Below are 21,613 nucleotides of genomic sequence, written 5' to 3'. Positions count from 1 at the left end.
TTTTGGGAAATTTAGTTGAATTGGAAATTAATATGACAATTCTAATTACATCAAATACATATATATCAGCAAAAGAGATTTAATGAAGGAAAAGTTGTTTAAATTATTGATCGTTGTCACTTTCAACAGTGCAGGCTGTTCATTCATAAACTAATACGTGACAAATGAGAATAGTTTAGAGAGACGCGCGCATTGGAAATGTAAACAGACGGTTACGCAGCAAAGTCAGAATCAAATTATGAACGAATGCGTTGCGAGGGGCTTCAAGATGTTCAATGACGGAGAAGGAGGGGGTCGGTTTGACGTCAGTCAAGAGAAACGATCTCTATAAATAAGGGGGAAATAAGGCTGCATGAAAGTAAGTGTCCAGCGCTCCCAAGAGACCACAATATAGTTCCATCTGTTCCGCGCGCGCGCCATCTGAACATGCCGAATTCAAGCAGCTCCACATCTTCCACAAAGAGCATCCGGAGAGCTGCGTCTGAACTCGAGCGCTCAGATTCTATTACGGTAGGAATTTTTGACTACATTGTCCACTTCAACATGTTTAGAATTACAAAATGAATAGAGAGAAACATTAATTTAACATTTCTTTCACGTCAATTTCGCTGCTTACATTGATAATAACATGGAGAATATTTTACTCATGGAGATGCGTAAAAGCGTAGTTACTAATTATTTAGAGTTTTGACATTTAAATAGTTTACGAAGTAAGAATTAACTGATCAATCCACAAATATACGCAAATTCGGCAAATATTTGATCCCTTGATCCTTAACGCCTCATTTTAAAACTTAATGATCTTGAATTCTAGAGACTGAATTCGGTTCCTCTATCTATCTATCATCTATCTATCTATCTATCTATCTATCTATCTATCTATCTATCTATCTATCTATCTATCTATCTATCTATCTATCTATCTATCTATCTATCTATCTATCTATCTATCTATCTATCTATCCATCCATCCATCCATCCATCCATCCCTCCATCCATCCATCCATCCATCCATCCATCCATCCATCCATCCATCCATCCATCCATCCATCCATCCATCCATCCATCCATCCATCCATCTATCTATCTATCTATCTATCTATCTATCTATCTATCTATCTATCTATCTATCTATCTATCTATCTATCTATCTATCTATCTAATCAATAAAATTATAGATTAACCTTGTAACTTCACAAATAGTAGTGTATATTTCCTTGTTGCAATTTATTGTATCATTTTTTGAGTGTCTTAATTTGTCATTGATTACGTATATAATACAATGCAATTTATTTAGTATAATTTTATCATAGAATATTGTTATAAAAACATAACATTGTAATAAAAATAATAAATAAACTTAAGACACTCAATAAAATTATACATTACAATACATGGAAATAAATGATCTCGTCCAGCCTTTGTTTGCTGCTGTCACTTACAGCATTAGTTTAATATGCAATGTTTTAATGCAATTAATTTAGTCAAATAATGTGTTCAATGAATATTTTGTATGGATCATCATTTTAGAAACACCTCTACCCCAACTGATTTTGCTGTGCGTAAACGGAATCTCCATTAAGATTTTCGCACAGCGTTCAGCCGTCAGTCGACAACGCTATAAAAAGCCCAATATAGAGAAGTATTTTTATTAAGAGCAAATTATTAAATCTGAGCTATACGACAGGTTTACATAGACTGCATTGAAGTTCTTATGCGCTTTTGGAGATGTAAATCACCTCCATCTGATGTCCACAAGGTAAGCGGGACTACATTATTATTCCCAGTTTAGATGCTTTTGAAAAAAAAAACTGATTAAAAAATGTGTCTTTTGATGTAATTTGTGGTTTTCTCTTTCGACAGTCTCAGAAGTTTGTTGGGAGGCGGCAGAGTTTGATCGAGGATGCGCGTAAGGAGCGCGAGGCGGCGGCCGCGGCGGCGGAGGCTGCAGGACTGAGCGAGCAGATCGTGTTTGAGGAGAGCGATGGAAAAGCATTGATCAGCCTCTTCTTCACTCTCAGGTGCTCTAAAAGCCCTGCGCTGTCCCGCACCTTGAAGGTTTTCGAGGTAGGCTAACATAATGTTTTTTAATTTCATTAAAAAAAAGACAGCACTTTCTGACGCGATAAATTTAGGTTGAAGTTTATTTCTGTATTATTTAGTTTGTCAATTATTTTTTAAAGGTATTTGGTCTTTGACACACAGTTGAAGTAAAATTTTTTAGCCTCCCTGAATTATTAGACCCCGTGTTTTTTTTTCCTCAATTTTTGTTTAACGGAGAGAAGATTTTTTTTCAACACATTTCTAAACATATAACAACTCATTTACAATAATTGATTTATTTTGTCTTTGCCATGATGACGGTACATAATATTTTACCAGATATTTTCAAGACACTTCTTTACAGCTAAAGTGGCATTTAAAAGCTTCACTAGGTCAAATAGGCTATAGGCAGGTTAGGGTAATTAGGCAAGTTATTGTATAACAATGGTTTGTTCTGTTGACTAATGAAAAAAAATTGCTTAAATTGGCTAATAATTTTGTCCTAAAAAATATGTTTAAAAAAATAATATCTGCTTTTATTCTAGCCGAAATAAAACAAATCCAGAAGAAGAAATATAATCAGACATACTGTGAAAGTTTTCTTGTCTTGTTAAACATAATTTGGGAAGTATCTAAAAAAGAGAAAAAAATTCAAATAGAGACTAATAATTCTGACTTCAACTGTACGTAAATGATTGAGTTAGCAAAAAAGTGATGGCCAACTTGCATTAAGACGTTATTTAGGTCAAGAATATATGTTTATAACAGGCCTGTAGCCAGCAAGGTCAAAGGGGTAGTCCTGTTTTTCTCAAAAGTTGGACCTTTTTGCTGTTATAGGCTTCATTTAGGTTGCTATATAATTATGAAAATAAAATGTTGCATTTTCTTGACATTTTTAGCACTATTTTGCTAAAATGTATTGTTGGATGGCCATCCTAACCAAAGAAAGAACATTTAAAAATTAATTGATAGTAACAACAGCCAAAATAGTATTCGAACTAATCTTATTATCAGTCGTTTTTGGTGCTGCGCAGCTTTTCATTGGTTATTTTTTGTTCCAAGATTTACTTGTAAAACGTTTTCCCTATTTAAAAACAATACAGTAGCAAAAGGTTACTTCACTTCATTAGATTGTATGTTTTCTTGCACAGCTGGATGTCGTATTGTATGCACTGCATGGCCAAAACTGATTAGCTGAAGTCACTCTGAAGCGACAACAAACAGGATTTCACTTGGTCTTAAAAACATTTTCCCTGGGTTATTTTTAATATTTATGATGGTTAGTGGTCAAAATATAACAAAAGAGCTTTTGTATGGGATAAATTCTGTTTTTTTTTTCCATATATATATATATATATAGTCGAAGTCAGAAGTATTAGCCCCCATTTTATTTTTATTTTTATTTTTTAATTTCCCAAATTATGTTTAACAGAGCAAGGAAATTTTTACTGTGTCTAATAATGTTTTTTTCTTCTGGAGAAAGTCTTATTTGTTTTATTTCAGCTAGAATAAAAGCAGTTTTTAATAATAATAATAATAAAAAAAAATTTAAGTAGATAATATTAACCCATTTAAACTATATATTTTTTCAGTAGTCCACAAAACAAACCATGATTATACAATAACTTGCCTAATTACCCTAATCCCCCAATCTTCTATATATATATATATATATATATATATATATATATATATATATATATATATATATATATATATATATATATATATATATATTAGTGTGAGAGAGAGAGTGAGAGAGAGACAGAGAGAGAGAGAGAGAGAGAGAGAGAGAGAGAGAGAGCTTATTCATGTTCCAAATTCATGACATAAACGTAATTCTTCAATTATACTTAGGTATAGATTTCTCTTTGTATACACTTACTTTAAGTGACAACAAAATCCACAGTCTACATTTTTGACATGCACACTTTAATATTTTTCTTTAACACTTTTTACATTTTTTAAAGTTCAGTGGTTGTAAACAGTTTCTGAAACAGTTTCACTAAATTAAATTTAGTGATGTTCAACTTTGCTTGTTTAAATTTAGCACATATAAAATGCTTGCAACCACCTATCTTCAAAAAATTAGTAAATCCAATGAATCAGTTATTTCAGTGCAGCTGTTTTTTTTAGCCTTGTTTGTCTATGGCCAGTATACATTGCCCAAGTTACTGTCTGTATTTGTATTTTCTAAATATGCCTGAATGCTAAATTCTACCTCTTTAATTTAAATATAATCTAAAATATACAGAGTATATGAAAAATATATCTGTTTTCTGTATATGGAGTATAAAACAAAAACAATATCTGTATTTAAACTTTTACATTTGAAGAGTTTAGATGCAAAAACCTCTAAGTGCAGTGTGAAATTTTCATCTAAAATAAAAATTTTCTCTGATTGCGGTGTGTAGTTCCTAAAGAATAGGTTATTTTCGTTGCATTTAATTCATAGTAGGCTGAAAAAAATGCTAATTTTAAAGGAAATTTTTAGATGGCACTTCTTCACTTTGGGACAATGCTTTGAGTTTTTTTACACTCTGTAAGAATTTACTACCTATTTGTTATGTTAGGGATGAAAACATCCACTGAATTAAACTGCTGTAAAAATGCATAAGATATTTTTATCTTAATTTATTTGGCATAAATCTGTTAATCAACCTCAGTACTGATCAAAACTACTTAATTGTTTAAAAAAGTACATGATTTTAACTCTTTAATTGCCAAATTCATAAATTATGTCACTGATTTGATGAAAAAAATGCACAAAATGTTGTATTTTCAATGTAAAATGTGATTGTGGAGTGGATTTTTTTAAACCTTTAACAGTGCACAAGGGTTAAATATATTTTGATTGTGTTTGATGTTAAATCTTGTTATGTATTAATAAGCATTAAATTATATTTTAAGATATTACATTAATTTTGAGCACTATTTTCATAATATTTATTTTATTATATCAATTGAACACCACAGACATTTGAGGCCAAAATCCACCATCTTGAAACCAGACCCAGCCGAAAACCAAAGGATGGCTTGGAGGACCTAGAATATTATGTTCAGTGTGAAGTGCACCTGTCGGATGTTAGCACGCTGGTCAGCTCTTTGAAGAGAAGTGCAGAGGATGTCAAAACCACAAAGGAGGTCAAATGTAAGTCTGTTAACCTGTGACCTTGCTTTGTTTTTGATTTTCTGTTGTGCTTGGTTGTTGGACACTGCATTTTATGACTGCAGGTTAACTATGCACAGGTATTTGAAATGTCATTTCAAATTTGTTAGGAAAAACTTCCATATATACATTACATTCATTCATTTTCTTTTCAGCTTAGTCCCTTTATTAATCAGGGAGTACCACAGCGGAATGAATCGCCACATACGCAACAGTTAAATTCAAATGAACAGTCAACATGTGATAAGCATTTCTTTTTGTAGAATAAACTAGGTAAATATGATATATTGCAAATGAATAATAATTTCAAATGATGTCAGCATCATTGCTGTTGTGTTTTTTGTTGTTGTTGTTAATAATAATGAAATTAATGTTATTAACAGTGTTACTATTATTTTTGTTGTTGTTGTTAGGGTTAGAAATACTGCAACCTCTATTTTTTCAAGTGAGGAGGTCTGAGATTAACTCAGCTTAAAGCAACAAGTTGGCAGAAGCTTTTTGGGGAAAACTTGCAAAGTTTTGCTCACAAAACAAAATTTTTGGTCACGCTTTATTTTTATTTTGATGATCCGTTTGTTACATTGCATCTACATGCCAACTAATTCTTAATTGATTAAAAGTAGCCTGTTATGCTGGGGTTAGGGTAAGTGTAAATTGACATGTACTTGCAAAGTTTCTTATAGTCAGTTAAATGTCTGTTGAAGGAGCAGAATCAAAAGATATTAAACAGTCTACTAATGCTCAAATGGACCATGAAAATAAAGTGTTGCCATTTTTTTTCTTAAAGGGCACCTATTTTACCCCTTTTTAAAGATTTAATATTAATATTACGGTACCTTTGAGTGTGCCAGTTTAGGTTTGTTCAAAGCACAATTTAGGTTTTTTTTAATTATAATGTATTAAAAAGTATCATTGGGGGGGGGGGGGGGGATGTACACAGCTCACTGTTTTAGGAGTGTGCTGCTTCACCTGAAAATTACTTTCTGCCCATTTTACAAGGGGGCAGAGCCAAGAGCTCCCCCGCTTTGTGTATGGCAACAGACAGGCAGACAGAGAGAAGCAACATGAGTGAGAGGACCAGCATTCAACCATACATGTATGACCCAAGCTCAGATCGGTAACGATTAACCGGTTTCCCTATTAGCAGTCATTTACTTTATCACGGTTAATTAATATTAAAGACTTCTCAACACTGTGTTTCTGCACAGAACAAAACTGCGGCCACTGAACAAAGCCAACTATGTGCTAGTTTAAAGTTCCGAGCTTGTACACCAAGACTAATAACCACGCACACTGACTTACTTTGACTGAGGCTATAACTAAGGCAAGTTCATTATTTCCAATGGAGGGACAACGCGAGGCAATGCACTCGCTCTTTACAGCCACACCTAGTTGAGATGACAGGGAGCTTCTGTGACCGCTGGAAATGCAAACGGCTGAAGTTTAAGAAAGACGCAATGATAAGTACACAGGTTTGAAAACCCACCTAAAGTTACAAACAATGTCGCAGATGAGAACCATCATGTGGTGAATGTTGATCCGCCAGCTGAGATCAATGAAATGTTTTTGGAGAGAGTGCGGAAAGACTCGGTGGATCAGCCCGAATCTCAATACGATGCAGTCACTGCGTGTTTAGAGCTAGTGGAAGACGAAGACGAGAAGATGAAGATGAAGACGATGAAGGCTCTTGTGTTAAGCCCAGTGAGCCTTACATCCAAAAATAGTGCAAGGGTGTTGCTTTGGTGACATCGCTTTGACTCACACGCTGAAAATGGCGGACGTGAAACAACAAACTGAGGATATGGTAATGTGCTCCTGTCAATCAATAATTGGTGGGCGGGAGGACCGCATTTCTACGTCAAGTTGATCTATAAACCGCTCCAATTGGTCCACCGATTTTATGGTATTAAATTGAAAAAAAGCACTGGGTGTGTTTATATCACCCCAATATGACAGTCTATACACTATACCTACACAAATGTCTGTTCAAACAGCATGACAAGTAGATTTTTTACTATAGGTGCCTTCTAATGAAGAGAATTTTGATGTAGGTCAAGTAAAGGTGTTAAATGTAGTTGTACAGAGATTTTTACTGATTTTTGCCAAACCAACAACAACAAAAAAAGTATTTTAAACTTTTTTCAAGTAGGAGTTTTTTTTTTGTGTGTGTGTGTGTAGTTAAGCATTTAAATTGCACATTAAACTAAATACTAGTGTCTTGAAAAATATCTTGTAAAATATTATGTACTGTCACATCATGGCAAAGATAAAATAAATCAGTTTTTAAAAATGTTATTAAAAACCATTATGCTTAAAAAAACACAAAACAAACAAACAAAAAAAAAAAACGCTAAAATAAAAATCGGTAAATTTCGCGATCTATAATCCATAATCCTAACTCCTGTACAGCAGTCCTACAACATTCTGACACTCGATGACACTCGAATCCCCTGTCAGATAAGTCTAGTGGCTGGGAATGGACTTTTTACAGTGTTTTCTATAATGTTAATGTTGTTTTTGGTGTGTTTAAATAGATGAATATGGCCACTGTGTTAAATGCTCAGTATTATGATCTTATTGTCACCTTAGATCCTTATAATAACATAATATATGCCTTCAGTGATTTCCAAATAGTAAAAAAAAAATAACACAACTGGAGTAACTACAACAGTCGCGATCGTCTGATCTTATATAAAGGCAAGAGATTGCAATGACATATGATGACAAGTGCAGGTGTTGTAATGCTGTCCCAGTTCTCAGGGGTAAATTTTGCAGCCCTTCCCCTTCACACTCGGTTTTAAGGGCCAGTGGGAAGGGGGGCAGGGAAGGAGTAGGGGTACAAAAATAGAATTGGGATTGGGCCTATATCTTATCAGTGAAGCGAAAGTAACCAAATTCCATAACTCTGGGTTTGTTCCCACAGCAACCTCGCTTTTGTGTTTTAAAATGTTGTTTAAAATGAAATAAGCGTATGGAGACTTGGAGCAGGTGTCTGTGTGTGTGTGTGTGTGTTGCATGACTGGAACTTGTACTCCATAGGGAGGCAGGGATGTAGTCCATGTAAATGTGAATGTTCTCCAGCGATCTTAGTTAAGATCGAGTTAAGATCGAGTTAAGATCGCTGGTGATTGTGACACTTATTACCTTAAATGTAATGTAACAATGTGCACCATTTATTGCTTTGAAGCAATAATTATTGTGAAAATAACTTTTTTTTTGTACTTTTCCCTCCCAGTTCATTGGTTTCCCAGAAAAATAGCTGAGCTTGATAAATGCCATCATCTTGTCACCAAATATGATCCGGATCTGGATCAGGATCACCCAGTAAGTGCTGGATTATTAATTTCTAATAAAATAAAAAAAGAAAATATATTAAAATAACTAAATGCAAAAAGTATGTTCCAAACATAATCTAAACATACTGTAAACTTGTTTTGCATAACAAACACAGTTATTTTTGATTTCTTTTGCAGGGATTTACTGACCCTGTTTACAGAAAACGACGGAAGATGATCGGAGACATTGCCTTCAAATACAGACAGTGTGTTGCAACGACCCTGCTTGCACAGGATGTCAACATGATGTCATATTAGCGTTGTACCCTAACGTTGTGGGGACATTGGATTTTGTTTGAAAATGAAAATCATGTTGACGTCAGAACCCAATGTCAGGCAGACGTTAATTTCCAATGTCCAACTTAAAATCAACCTAAATTAACCAAATATCAACGTCTAGTCATGTTACATCTTGACATTGCGTGGACGTTACCGCTATGACACCTATCAGACATTTGGTAACTTTTTAACATAACCTAAAATCAACCAAATATCAACGTAATTTGACGACGTTATTGGACGTCAAAATAACGTTTTCCTTGGACGTTGGCTAGAAATTTAATTTGGTCACCTGACGTCATTACCTAAATCTAACCTAATATTACCGTCTTATGATGTTGTGTGCCTGCTGGGACACAACATTAGCATGGTGTGTTTGCTTCAGCACATGAGGGCACGTTTATTTGATTGAACCCTGTTTGTTTTTTGGTTTGTTTTTAGTGGAGAACCAATTCCTAGAGTGGACTATACAGAGGAAGAAATCGGAACATGGTGTGTTGTGTTGAAATAAGCAACAAAATAGATAAACACAGGCAGATATTCTCATATCATGTCTTTATTGCAACCAAATGTGTGCAGGCGGGAGGTCTACTCCACCCTCCGAGATCTGTACACGACCCACGCCTGCAGTGAACATTTAGAGGCTTTCCGGTTACTGGAGAAACATTGCGGCTACAGCCCAGATAACATCCCTCAGCTGGAGGATGTGTCCTGCTTCTTAAAAGGTACCAATCAGATTATAGCACAGCCAGAAAACAGCACAAATACATAACTGTATATTAGAACAAATTGTGTTGATTCCATAAATAGGTCTTCAGACTTTCCAGTAAGATTGAAAGAAACCAGAAATAGTTACTTTTTTTTTTTTTTAGATTTCTTTCAAACTTTGCTCACAATATTGCATCCTTGTTAGTTTGTTAACACTTTAGGCTTAATTGAATACTGCTTAGAGTGAGGCAAGAACCTGGGAGCTTACATTGGTGACATGACTTTGATGGTAGTGAGGTTTAGGGGTGTGGGCAGAGTGTAAATTACATGGGTTTTGGGGGATTGACCGCCCTAATTAATTCTTGCTCTCACTCTGAAGGACATCAAAACAACATGTATGGGAGGTCAGCCCTCTTAATAGTGAGAAATAGTTTGTTCTAATCTGTATCTTAAATAATAACATTAATTAAAACAAGAGATTATATAAATATGCATTTGTCCACCCCTATGATGTTGCATACCATTGTAAATGCATATTGGCATCATGCCAATCAGTGTATACCAGAAAAAAATCATTCAACAGTCTGAAACACGATTCGGTTCTAGAGGGCTATTACCAAACCCAACCATCATTGGGAATGAGCAAATTGTAGACTACTAAGTCAAAATTATTACCCCCCTGTATTATTAGCCCCCTGTTTATTTTTTCCCCAATTTCTGTTTAATGGAGAGAAGATTTTTTCAAAACATTTCTAAACATAATATTTTTAATAACTAATTTCTAATAACTGATTTATTTTATCTTTGTCATGATGACAGTAAATAATATTTTACTAGATATTTTTCAAGACACTTCTATACACTTCTATAAAGTGACATTTAAAGGCTTAACTAGGTTAATTAAGTTAATTAGGCAGGTTAGGGTAATTAGGCAAGCTATTGTATAATGATGGTTTGTTCTGTAAACTATTAAAAAATAATTAGCTTAAAGGGGCTAATAATTTTGACTTTAAAATGATGTTTAAAAAATTAAAAACTGCTTTTATTCTAGCCAAAATAAAACAAATAAGACTTTCTCCAAAAGAAAAATCATTATCAGACATACTGTGAAAAATTCTTTGCTCTGTTAAACATCATTTGGCAAATATTTAAAGAAGAAAAAAAAAATCAAAGGGGGTTCAATAATTCTTATTTCAACTGTAACCCCTACTATGGCATAGCAAATCCCTCTGAAAACCCAGGCATCAACACAGCTCATCAAAATTACCATGAATATTCTAGCAACCACCAGAAACCCTAGAAACAACTTACTGTAACAATGCAGTAGCAGATACTTCAAACACCTAAATACTATTGTCATAGCAAACAACCAGGATGACATTGAAATGTGACAACCAGTAAGAATGACAGAATGACAGACCAATCTCTCTCTCTCTCTCTCTCTCTCTGTTTGATCTTTTTTCATGGATAAAGAACGCACAGGATTTCAGTTGAGGCCAGTGGCAGGTTTGCTCTCAGCACGCGATTTTTTGGCCAGCCTGGCTTTTCGTGTGTTCCAGTGCACACAGTACATACGGCACGCTTCCTCCCCCATGCACTCCCCTGAACCGTAAGAGACTTCCTGTCACATATTTCACATTTATCAAGACACTTCCTGTTTATTAAGCATTGATTTATATCAAGGCGTAGGCTTGGTGCACTCATCCAAACCTGCTAAAAAGGTCAAATAAAATGAAAGGTGCTGTACAAAAATCAAATAAAACAAAAACAAAATTGTAATCCTTGTTAAAAAGTACTGCATAATTAAAACAAATGCTTATTAGAAAAAAAATTCCTTTCCTCCCTTTCACTTGCCACAGTGGAATGAACTGCCAACTACTCTGGCATATGTTTTACACAGCGGCTAAGACGTTCTGCAAATGGTCAAATGTACACGTTCCTCAGCTTTTAAGCCACAAAATGTATATAAATAGCTTACTATCAATTCTTGTATTCACTTAAACCTTTGCTAACTCCATAATGATTATTTCACTTTGAATGGGTGACGTCAAGTGTTGCCGAACTGAATGGTGGCTTCTTCATGGTCGTTGCTCGTTGCAGAAAGTGGGAATTTCTTAAAATTTCAAAAACGAAAGCGTCCGCCAATCAGATCGCTTGATGCAAATTCCCCAGCTCAGGCAGTAGCCGTTAGCAGACTTGTTTCATTGGCTGATGCTGCTATGACAATTGCGTCAGCCCCAACTGCAGACACGCCCTCTGTCAAGCGTTGACGCTGAAGCCTCGTGTGAATCGGATGTAATACGGCTGTTTGTAAAAGCACACTGTGGCAATTGTTGCTCAAAACTAATCTCAATTAGAGAGAATTGTAATGCATTTGGGAAATCTAAGAATCAATGCTGAACCATTTATCGATTTGCAAGGCATTGATCATTCCAGCTTTAATAAACTACTTTAAAGAATTTGCATTTGTTATATGTGAAGTAATGCATCAGTTTTACATTGTTTATCTAAAGGGATGACGAGTAAATAACCATCACAGTAATACCATAATACAGGGGAGGTTTAAATGTACACAAATCATCACCTTAGAATTCTAAGGCTCTATCTGACATTTTTGTCAAAATTAAGGTATTCTCATATTCTTATTAAATGACAACCTATTTATCTTATGGGCTGTTTTTTATAAGTTGCTTATATTTGAAAAACTTTTTATTTAAAAAAACAAAACCGATCTACAAAGTCGAACTCTAGCTTGGTTCTATAAGGTTTTTTCTGTGAGCCAATCAGCATTTTTAATGCACGCACAAGGACCAATCAGGATCAGCTTTCTTTGTCATTTTGCCAGACTGCTCCATTGACAGCGGGAAACACCAGAAAGACAAAATCACACAAAATCAGTCGGCTATATAATAATGAAATGTTAAATTTTACATTGTTGAAAAAGAGATGAATATTAAAAAATGTATATATTAAATGTGAAATATATTTATTTGTTAACATATTGTCAGTGAAACACTTTTCAGTGTTTATTAAACTCATTCAGTCATAGTCTGTTTCTTTTAAAGTCTTTAAATTTAATATTAAGCCTTGAAGGGCAAATACTTTATTTAATTCATTTGGCAAATAATTCAATAAATATAATTCAATAATTCCTATAAAGCATAACGTTTATAAATATTACCATTTTAATTAGATAAAATTAACATCTGCACTGAATAAAAATATTTACCACAGCCTTGTATGCTTAATTTAAACTAGAAAAAAAATATTCATCCTAAAATATGAAATAAATGTAATAGAAAGCAAAAATTGAACAAATCAACATATTGTTCAACACCAACTTATATATCAAACTTATATATTTTTGATTGTATTTCTTGAAAAGTAATGCTTCATTGAATGATCTTCCAGATAGAACCTTATAATTATTATTAAAAAATGACTTTTTTGAATTAGAAGGTCCTATTTGCATTTATCGTGGTTTTTTTTTAAATCCAATTTGCAAATGTAAGAGAACTTTGATAATTTACATTTAGAGAATCCTTAGGGTCTCTGTCATGTTAATGTATGAAAGAGAACTGTTACACATTGTTTGTTACTGTATATGGAATGCTAAAACTTTGAAGCTCAATATCTCAAAATCATTTAGAATGCAGATGAAACCTCATAATTCTAAGGTGACGAAATGTGTATGTGCAGGTACAAATTGTTTCTTTTACAAAGTTACATTGCCAACTCCAGGACTGGCACAAACAATAAAATATTTTTTACTAGCATTAACTAGTTTAAATAATACTGTATTTTTGTGTAAATTCAATTTCGACTGATCCACACGAAATAGGACATTTTTGCAATTGCTTTTGCCTATACTTAAAACATACTCTCTTCCATTTTTTTGTACATTGGTGTTGTGCTCTAAACCAAAACAGAAAATAATCTTGACAGCAGGACATTTTAAAAAACATTTTAATTTATTCAAAAGAATTCATGGTATCATAAAAAAATATTTTAAAGAAGTTTGTTTGACTTGTATTTCAATTCACAGTATTTTACATTTAAATGTAATCTTGAATAAAACACTATGGTGCTTTAGTGGGCTACACTGTTAACAACTTCTTGTAGAATCTACAGTAACTTACTGGCTGCAGTTTAACCAATACAATATCATACCATTAATCAATTACAGCAAAAATACTGAATTTACTGTTTTAGAGCACCATTTCTTTTGCTGTACATGCATTTAAAGTGTTGTGTATCTTTACTGTAAAATATTTTATAATGCAACTTTAAAATAAAGTAACATACTGTATAACTGTCCTACATTAAAATACAGTTCATATTACAGTTAATCAATGTGTAATTTACAAAAAGCATTTACAGTTTATGTCTGTGAACAGATACAAATTTGCGTTCTTCCTTTAAGTATGATATAACTGTATCAATTGTAATTTACAAAAATCATTTAAAATGTTCTTTAGAGTAAAATTTCCTTACAACTGCAAGTGAAAACGTACTCACTTTAATTCACGTTTTGTTGAAATTATTATCTGCAAGTGCTGTTGTTTAAAAACAAATAAACATAAAATGTATGTACATTTATAAGCAAAGAACCAATTTAAACCCTACCTAACAATCCTTACTGTAATTACAAAAGCACATATGTTTTTATAAAGTGTTTATAAACTGTATATAGTGTATTTAAACACTTAATAATTTCTTGTAAAATCTACAGCAATTTGTTGGCAGCAATTCATACAGTAACTTACTGTGAGTCGATTACTGCAAAAATACTGTATTTAAATTTACAGTGGCATTTATCTTGCTGTAAGTGCATTTAAAGTATTGCATATGTAAAATCTAAAATATGCAGTCTTTTTCATAATGCCATTTTAAAATACTGTGTAATTTACAACAATAGCTGGTGTATGGTTTAAAAACATCCACAATTAATTAGTTTATGAATACTCTTGCACTCATAATCACTATTATTTTGTTTCCCTTCTAAGGGATTGCGTCCATGAACTCCTCGGCCATGTACCGATATTGTCTGATCGAACATTTGCACAGTTTTCTCAGGTAAAGGCATCAGCATTAAATGCATATTTTCATTCGGTCACACTTTACAATAAGGTTCATTAGTTAATGTTAATTAATGCATTTACTAACATAAACAAACAATGAACAATACATTTACTACTGTATTTGTTCATGTTATTTAATGTTAGTAAATGAAAATAAAGTTGTTCATTGTTAGTTCATGTTAACTCATGGTGCATTAACTAATGTTAACAAGCATTGACTTGGATGGTAATAAAACATTAGTAAATGTTCAATTACGATTAATAAATGCTGTACATGTGTTGTTCATGATTAGTTCAGGTTAGTAAATGCATAAACTAATGAACCTAATTGTAAAGTGTTACCTTCATTTCTTTTTATTAAGTGCATATTCAATCTTTAATTTATGTCCTTCAATCTCTGTTCTTTCAGAGTATTGGTTTGGCATCTCTTGGAGCTTCTGATGAAGATATTGAGAAGCTATCGACAGTAAGTATAAATCATCTCAAAGCTTATGAAACTCAGTATTTTACATGTAAACTAACTACTGTATGTGTTGCAGATGTACTGGTTCACTGTGGAGTTTGGACTGTGTAAACAGGGAGGGGTGATTAAAGCGTATGGAGCAGGACTGCTGTCATCCTATGGAGAGCTGGTGGTAGGTGGCCTTAAGTCATTTGTTTACCCTTGTATAAATGACTGAATCTCAAAATGATCTTTTTTTTTAAATACTGCATGTCTTCATAATTTTTTTAGGAACTTTAACATGTACAAAAGAAAACGAAACATACAACATTATTAAAATAAATAATAATAAAAGTATGTAAGAAATAAATCCATGTACATACACATACAATATAAATATGCATTAAAACAATGGCATATTAATAGAAGGTGACGCAAGATAGAAGTTATATAGACAAAAGATTTTTATCACTTTTTTTTAGAAATCCTACAAAGGGTTTTTATATTTTGAAAAACTTTTCAGTTTTTATCTTAACTATTTGCATAAATTTTTATAATGAAAACAGTGAGACAATTATTGTAACCATTGTTTAAAAGGAGGGCTTTCTGTATTTTCCAATAACTAGCTATTTGTCAAAATGATCATTTAAAATGAAATCAATAATAATAAAAAAATAATAAAAATAATAATAAAGTGCTTTAGTCCAAATATTTAGTCCAAATATCTAAAAACTCTTAAATCAAGATGCGTCTAGACAAGTACAAAATTTAGTTGTAGAAATAATATTAAAATTAAGTGAGTTTTTCCTTGAAACAAGCAAAATAATCTGTCAATCCAGCCTGATCTCACAAGGAAATAACTATTTTACGTTTTGTCAGTTTAGTGGCTAATCCTTACCAATCCGTATGAGTTCAGTCTTATGAAAATGTTTGATTTTGAAAAGGAGGTGTGGCACAAAACCCCATCCCTAAACCCAATGAATATTTAGATATTTGGACTATAAAAAAACTAAGAAAAACATTTATTTTGCTGTGTGTATTTTGAGGAAAGTTTTTTAAAGGGAACGCATTGCTTGTTCGAAAAAACAAATTATATATATATATATATATATATATATATATATATATATATATATATATATATATATATATATATATATATATATATATATATATATATACTGAACACAATCATGCATATATATTGACTACATATATACTTTATGGCATGACCTACTAATTAAATAGAAGAACAAAAAATATATTTTATAAAATCTGAAGACTATTTAAAGTCAGTAATAAATAATAATAATAAAAAAAATTGTAGTGTAAATTCATCATAATCTAAACCAAAACATAAAAAATTAAGAATAAAAATAGGCAGAGTCTGTATATAGGCTTAACATAATTATATAAAAATATATAAAATAACATAAAATTATATTTAATATCTAAATAAATATATGTCTTAACAACTTACATCTAACAACTTATTTAACTAAAATAAATGCATCTGTTTGGTTTTCTGAGAAAGAAAGGATTAAACCATTATTATAGAATTTACTGTAGGACTAATTTATTGAATTATTTTAGTGCATTTTATAATATAATCAATTCATGAAATTATGAAATAATGAACAGAAATCGAGTATTAGATGACATGTCATACTGTTCTCAAGAGACAATGACAAAACAAGACAAAAGCAAAACAAAACAAAACAAAACAAAACAAAACAAAACAAAACAAAACTATAAAACAAATAAATAAAAAATAAAATAAAATAAAAAAACAAGTGTTTCTTTCAATCATTTCCTCAAGCCAGAATGATGAAAGGATGAATAACAACTTTCTATTCTCGAAACAAAAATACAGCTAATTATAGTGGATGGAATAATTTAATAATTTAATTCCACCTTGACGAAGGCTAAATGTTCTGTTTTTGCTCTATTGGTAATTAATGTAAAAATAAATTTAATATTAAGAAGACGAATGTAATCTACAACGTAAATTGTATGAACTGACAATATAGTGTGGTGAAAATTCTTACTGTTATTATTATAACAAAGCAAGCTGATATTTATCTTTTTATCCCATTTTTTCAGCATTCTCTTTCAGATGAGCCAGAGAGACGAGAATTTGACCCAGATATTGTTGCTGTTCAGCCATACCAAGACCAGACTTACCAACCTGTCTATTTTGTGTCAGAAAGCTTTGTGGACGCTACTGAGAAACTAAGGTGAGCGGCATTTAGTATAATATATTGATGCAGGTTTAATATTTCATTTTAACAGTTACTCATAAGATAAAAGGTGATAAAGTAAAAAGCGACAGCCTAAAAATAAATTCTAAGCAGTTTTATGTTGTTTGTAAAAAAACCTGAAAAATAATAAAAAATTAATACAAAAGTGTATACAAAAGTGTATTATATATATATATATATATATATATATATATATATATATATATATATATATATATATATATATATATATATATATATATATATATAATAAAACAACACACACATACTTTATTGGTTGTTTTTAATCATGTGGTTCTGGTGAAGTCAGTCCGTATTTTTGCGATTAATGCCATAAAAGGAGACACAATTAGAAAATAACCACATGAGCATAATTCTTATATCATGAAGAGGGTCGTGTTTTTCTACTGAACTAAAATATATTTGTCTGTAATCAAAGCAGTACATAATTATGTTACTTGAAAAATACTATAGTGAATACTAACTTTATAGTGTTTGGAAGCATATTATAGTTAATAACTTGAATTAAACTGTCGTAGTAATTATATTGTTGCTGCGGTACAACACAACTGTTGTAATAAATTATTCTATTGGCTTCAGTTTTCTATGCTTTAATCATAATGCACCAGTTTACACTAACGTTACAGTATTTATTACAGTTTATCAGTTTACTATGCTACAGTAATCTGTAGCATTCATTAACAAAAAGTTGTACACATTATGCGCTTTACTATGTGGTTTAAAAAAATGTTGATTATAATCCCCATGCGGATATCTTCCAGGCATCAGTAAATAACAAATGAAAGCACACAAAAGCGTGGACGGATAGTCTACAATATTCATTATTTATTTATGTTAGGGGGAAAAGTGGTCCACAATAATAATTGTCTAATTTTGTCGCAAGGGTTGCATTTCTTTTTTGTTCTGTCGATGAACTTACCATCAACAAATAACATTCACCACTGCTGCGCATCTTGATGTTCATGTTACACATGTTTATTCCGCCGAAACGCAGTAAAGACTTGGATTATTGCAAAACAAGATGGAGATTTCCTTACAGCGATTACATGGCGTAGTACGCTATTTATATTCTCCTGGATATTGTATAAGTGTGGTGGTGCTTGCTTCTGATTTTTATATAATCCATTAACATATTTATACACATAGCTAGGCCTGTTTATAAACTTTTATGTTCAAAAAAGCTTGTACACATGGATGTATTAAAAGAACTTTTATTACCTGCTGCCTTTTCTTCCGTTTACACAGTTTTTTTTTTACTTTCTCCCCTTTATGAGTGTAACAACCCCTGGGTAGTCTAGGGGAGTGGGGTTGCACACTTGACCGAAGATTTTGTTCAAATAAACGCTCAAAGAAAATTGTACTCAAAGTAATGACCACATACAAGAATTGCTGTGCAAATAAAGTGATTTATTACAGGTGGTGATAAGTGAAGCAGTGAGTGAGCTATTTACAATATTTACAATTCACAACCAAAACAAAACATAAATTAGAAAGACTGGCTATGGGTGGCGCTAAAGCAAAGAAACAATCAAAACCAAACAGTCTTACTAATATCAAATCCCTGCTAATCTAGTCTAATAAACAATAATGTGAAAAATAAATCTTGATTGTCCAAGATGTCTTACCTAAACTACCTAAAAACGTTTGGAAGTCTATAAAAGTTGTTCAGCATTTCTTATTTTGATCAATTTAAACAATTATAAAGAACACAAAACATAAACATTTTGATGTTATGATAGCAATTCCAATGTAGAAGAATCACTTTCTGCCCTCCATACACAAATAAATTCAGATGGAGGCTCCATCTGAATTTTGTGCGTCAACAATGACGTCATGTGAAAACAACCTATTGCATGCATTTGGAAATGTACAATAACATTGCAACAACCAACACAACAACAACCACAATTATAATAATAATATCAGCGATAATAACAATAATAAAAAATATAGATTTTATTCTTATTAAAAATAGTTTTAAAATCACAAAGCAAAAAGATGCGATAATGAGATAAAACTTTCTGAAGTTTTCACAGTATGTCAACTATCATTTTTTTGAACTAGCTTTTAAAAAAATGCAATTAACTTTTTTTAAAGACATATCCCTTAAAACAGCATGAATTGACTAATCACATTTTTATTTCTTAAATGTTTTTTATTTGTTAATTATTATTTACAGAACATATGTGACCCGCATCAAGCGACCGTTTTCTGTGCGGTTCGATCCGTACACGGACAGCATAGAAGTGCTGGACAACCCACTGAAGATCCAGAAAGGCCTGGAGACCATAAAAGATGAACTGAAGATTCTCACAGATGCCCTGAATGTGTTGGCTTAATTCTGCTTAATCATTCCTCTATGCTTCATGTGTGACGGTCTCATTGTTATGCTGTGCTTCTATGTCTACTGTACATCTGCTGCTATAGACATTGTTGCTTCTAAAATACTGAATGAAAAACTTTAAACCTTCAGCGTTAAATAATGTATCCAAAAATGAAAGTTCACCACTCAAACTCACATTACAGTAGAATATGATAATAGAGATAGAGAAAGAGAGAGACAGAGAGAGACTTTTATTTCTGAATGAACTTTTTTTATTTTTTTTTTTAAGTCATATATGATCAAAATTTAAAATGATAACATTTTCCGCTATAATTTTCATTTTGGGGTAAATTATAACTCGTCTAAACAGAAATTTCTGATATGACATTTAATTAATTTATGTACAGGATTTATTTATATTTCAGATAGACGTACCCTCATTATTAAAGCTTTTTAAGTCAAAAGGTATATATGAAATATTACCAGAGGTCATATTCACAATACATATTAAGCCTAAAAGCAGATCCTAAGTTTACAATATATATACTCCAACATACAAATAAACATACAAAATCTGTCACTGAGGTGGTACTTTTTCAAAAAATACATTTTTGTAAAATAAAGATGGACATTAGAATCTTTAGGGTACACTTTTGTACCTTAAAGGTACTAGGAGGTTCCCATTTTTACTGTTTTGGATATTGATATGTACCTTTAAGGACCTTTTAGGAACAAAATGGTACCCAGTGATAGATTTTATGTACTGAGAGTGTGTCAATGAGGTGGTACCCTTTCAAAATGTACACTTTTATACCTTACAGATGGGCATTAACACCTTTACGGTACACTGTTGTTCCTTTAAGGTACTATGAGGTACACATTTTTACTTTTTAGTTATTCATGTTTTTCTTTAAGGACCTATTAGGAACAAAATGTACCCTGTGGTAGATTTTGTACCTTTATTTCTGAGAGTGAATTACTGAAGTGGTACAATTTCACAATGTACACTTTTGTATCCTACAGATGGACAATAGAATCTTTAGGGTACACTTTTGTACCATTAAGGTACTATGAGGTACACATTTTTACTTTTTAGGTATTGAAATGTAGCTTTGGGACCTGTTAGGAACAAAACTGTACCCAGTGGTAGATTTTGTACCTTTATTTCTGAGAGTGTATCATGAGTATACCTTACAGATGGACATTAACACCTTTAGGGTACACTTTTATACCTTGGGAACAAAAATGTACCCAGTCACGGTTTTATGCCTATATTTCTGAGGGTGATCACTGAGGTGGTACCATTTCAAACATACACCTACACTGTTATACCTTACAGATTGCACATTGTTTTACCCTAAAGGCTCGTACACACCGGGATACTTTTCGTTTGTGTTTATCGTCAACATTTTCGAGACGTTTTTGGTATTCAAACCCAAACGATTTTCACTGGCGTCGAGCAGAAGAGTATGCAAAATCATTTCTTGATGTTAGATGGCGCTAAACAACTTTAAGCCACTGACACCTGCTTGTAACACAGAAGAAGAAAACAGAAAGTTTGGTTATTAAAGTTACTGGCAAGTTGAACAAGAATGAATGATTCAAGTAGCAGCGCCAGCGATGAAGAAATGTGTATTGTTTACCAGTGCAATAACCAGCTCCACGTTAATATCGACTCTGGGCATCTTCTTCAATGTCCACTCGCATTGACAGTTTTGCGCTTTTGCTTCAAAGTGCTGTTAGTCACGAGGCGTTAAGCGCAGACGGAAAACGTGATCAAACAGCTTCCTGGTGTGAATGGGCCTTAAAGGTACAACTTACTATAAGTAAAAGTAAAAATAGGCACACATTTATACTTTTTAAGTATGAATATGTACCTTTAAGGCACAAACGTAGACCTGTTTGCTTCAAAAGTGTACATTTTGAAAAGGTCCTGCCACAGTGTTTTGTA

General features: G+C 32.3%; 1 protein-coding gene across 1 annotated transcript; it reads left to right on the top strand.

Annotated features, from left to right (window-relative positions):
* The first annotated feature begins 426 nt into the window (after window positions 1–426).
* th (tyrosine hydroxylase) lies at window positions 427–19,678 on the top strand. The gene is made up of 13 exons (NM_131149.1): window positions 427–510; window positions 1,864–2,067; window positions 5,020–5,194; window positions 8,448–8,536; window positions 8,686–8,753; window positions 9,268–9,318; window positions 9,406–9,551; window positions 11,008–11,143; window positions 14,541–14,610; window positions 15,025–15,081; window positions 15,155–15,250; window positions 17,161–17,294; window positions 19,519–19,678. Exons 1-13 carry the CDS (start codon window positions 427–429, stop codon window positions 19,676–19,678), a joined length of 1,470 nt encoding a protein of 489 aa, NP_571224.1.
* The last annotated feature ends 1,935 nt before the right edge of the window (window positions 19,679–21,613 follow it).

This window comes from Danio rerio, chromosome 25, assembly GCF_049306965.1.
Source record: "Danio rerio strain Tuebingen ecotype United States chromosome 25, GRCz12tu, whole genome shotgun sequence".
Taxonomy (NCBI): Eukaryota; Metazoa; Chordata; class Actinopteri; order Cypriniformes; family Danionidae; genus Danio; species Danio rerio.
The sequence above is the reverse complement of the archived record's forward strand: the minus strand, read 5'-3'. Positions and strand labels throughout refer to the sequence as shown.

Coding starts and splice junctions, on each gene's coding strand:
- th (NM_131149.1), top strand. CDS start 427: ATGCCGAATTCAAGCAGCTCCACATCTTCCACAAAGAGCATCCGGAGA. Junction 511..1,863: donor AGCGCTCAGATTCTATTACG/GTAGGAATTTTT, acceptor CTCTTTCGACAG/TCTCAGAAGTTTGTTGGGAG. Junction 15,082..15,154: donor ATATTGAGAAGCTATCGACA/GTAAGTATAAAT, acceptor TATGTGTTGCAG/ATGTACTGGTTCACTGTGGA.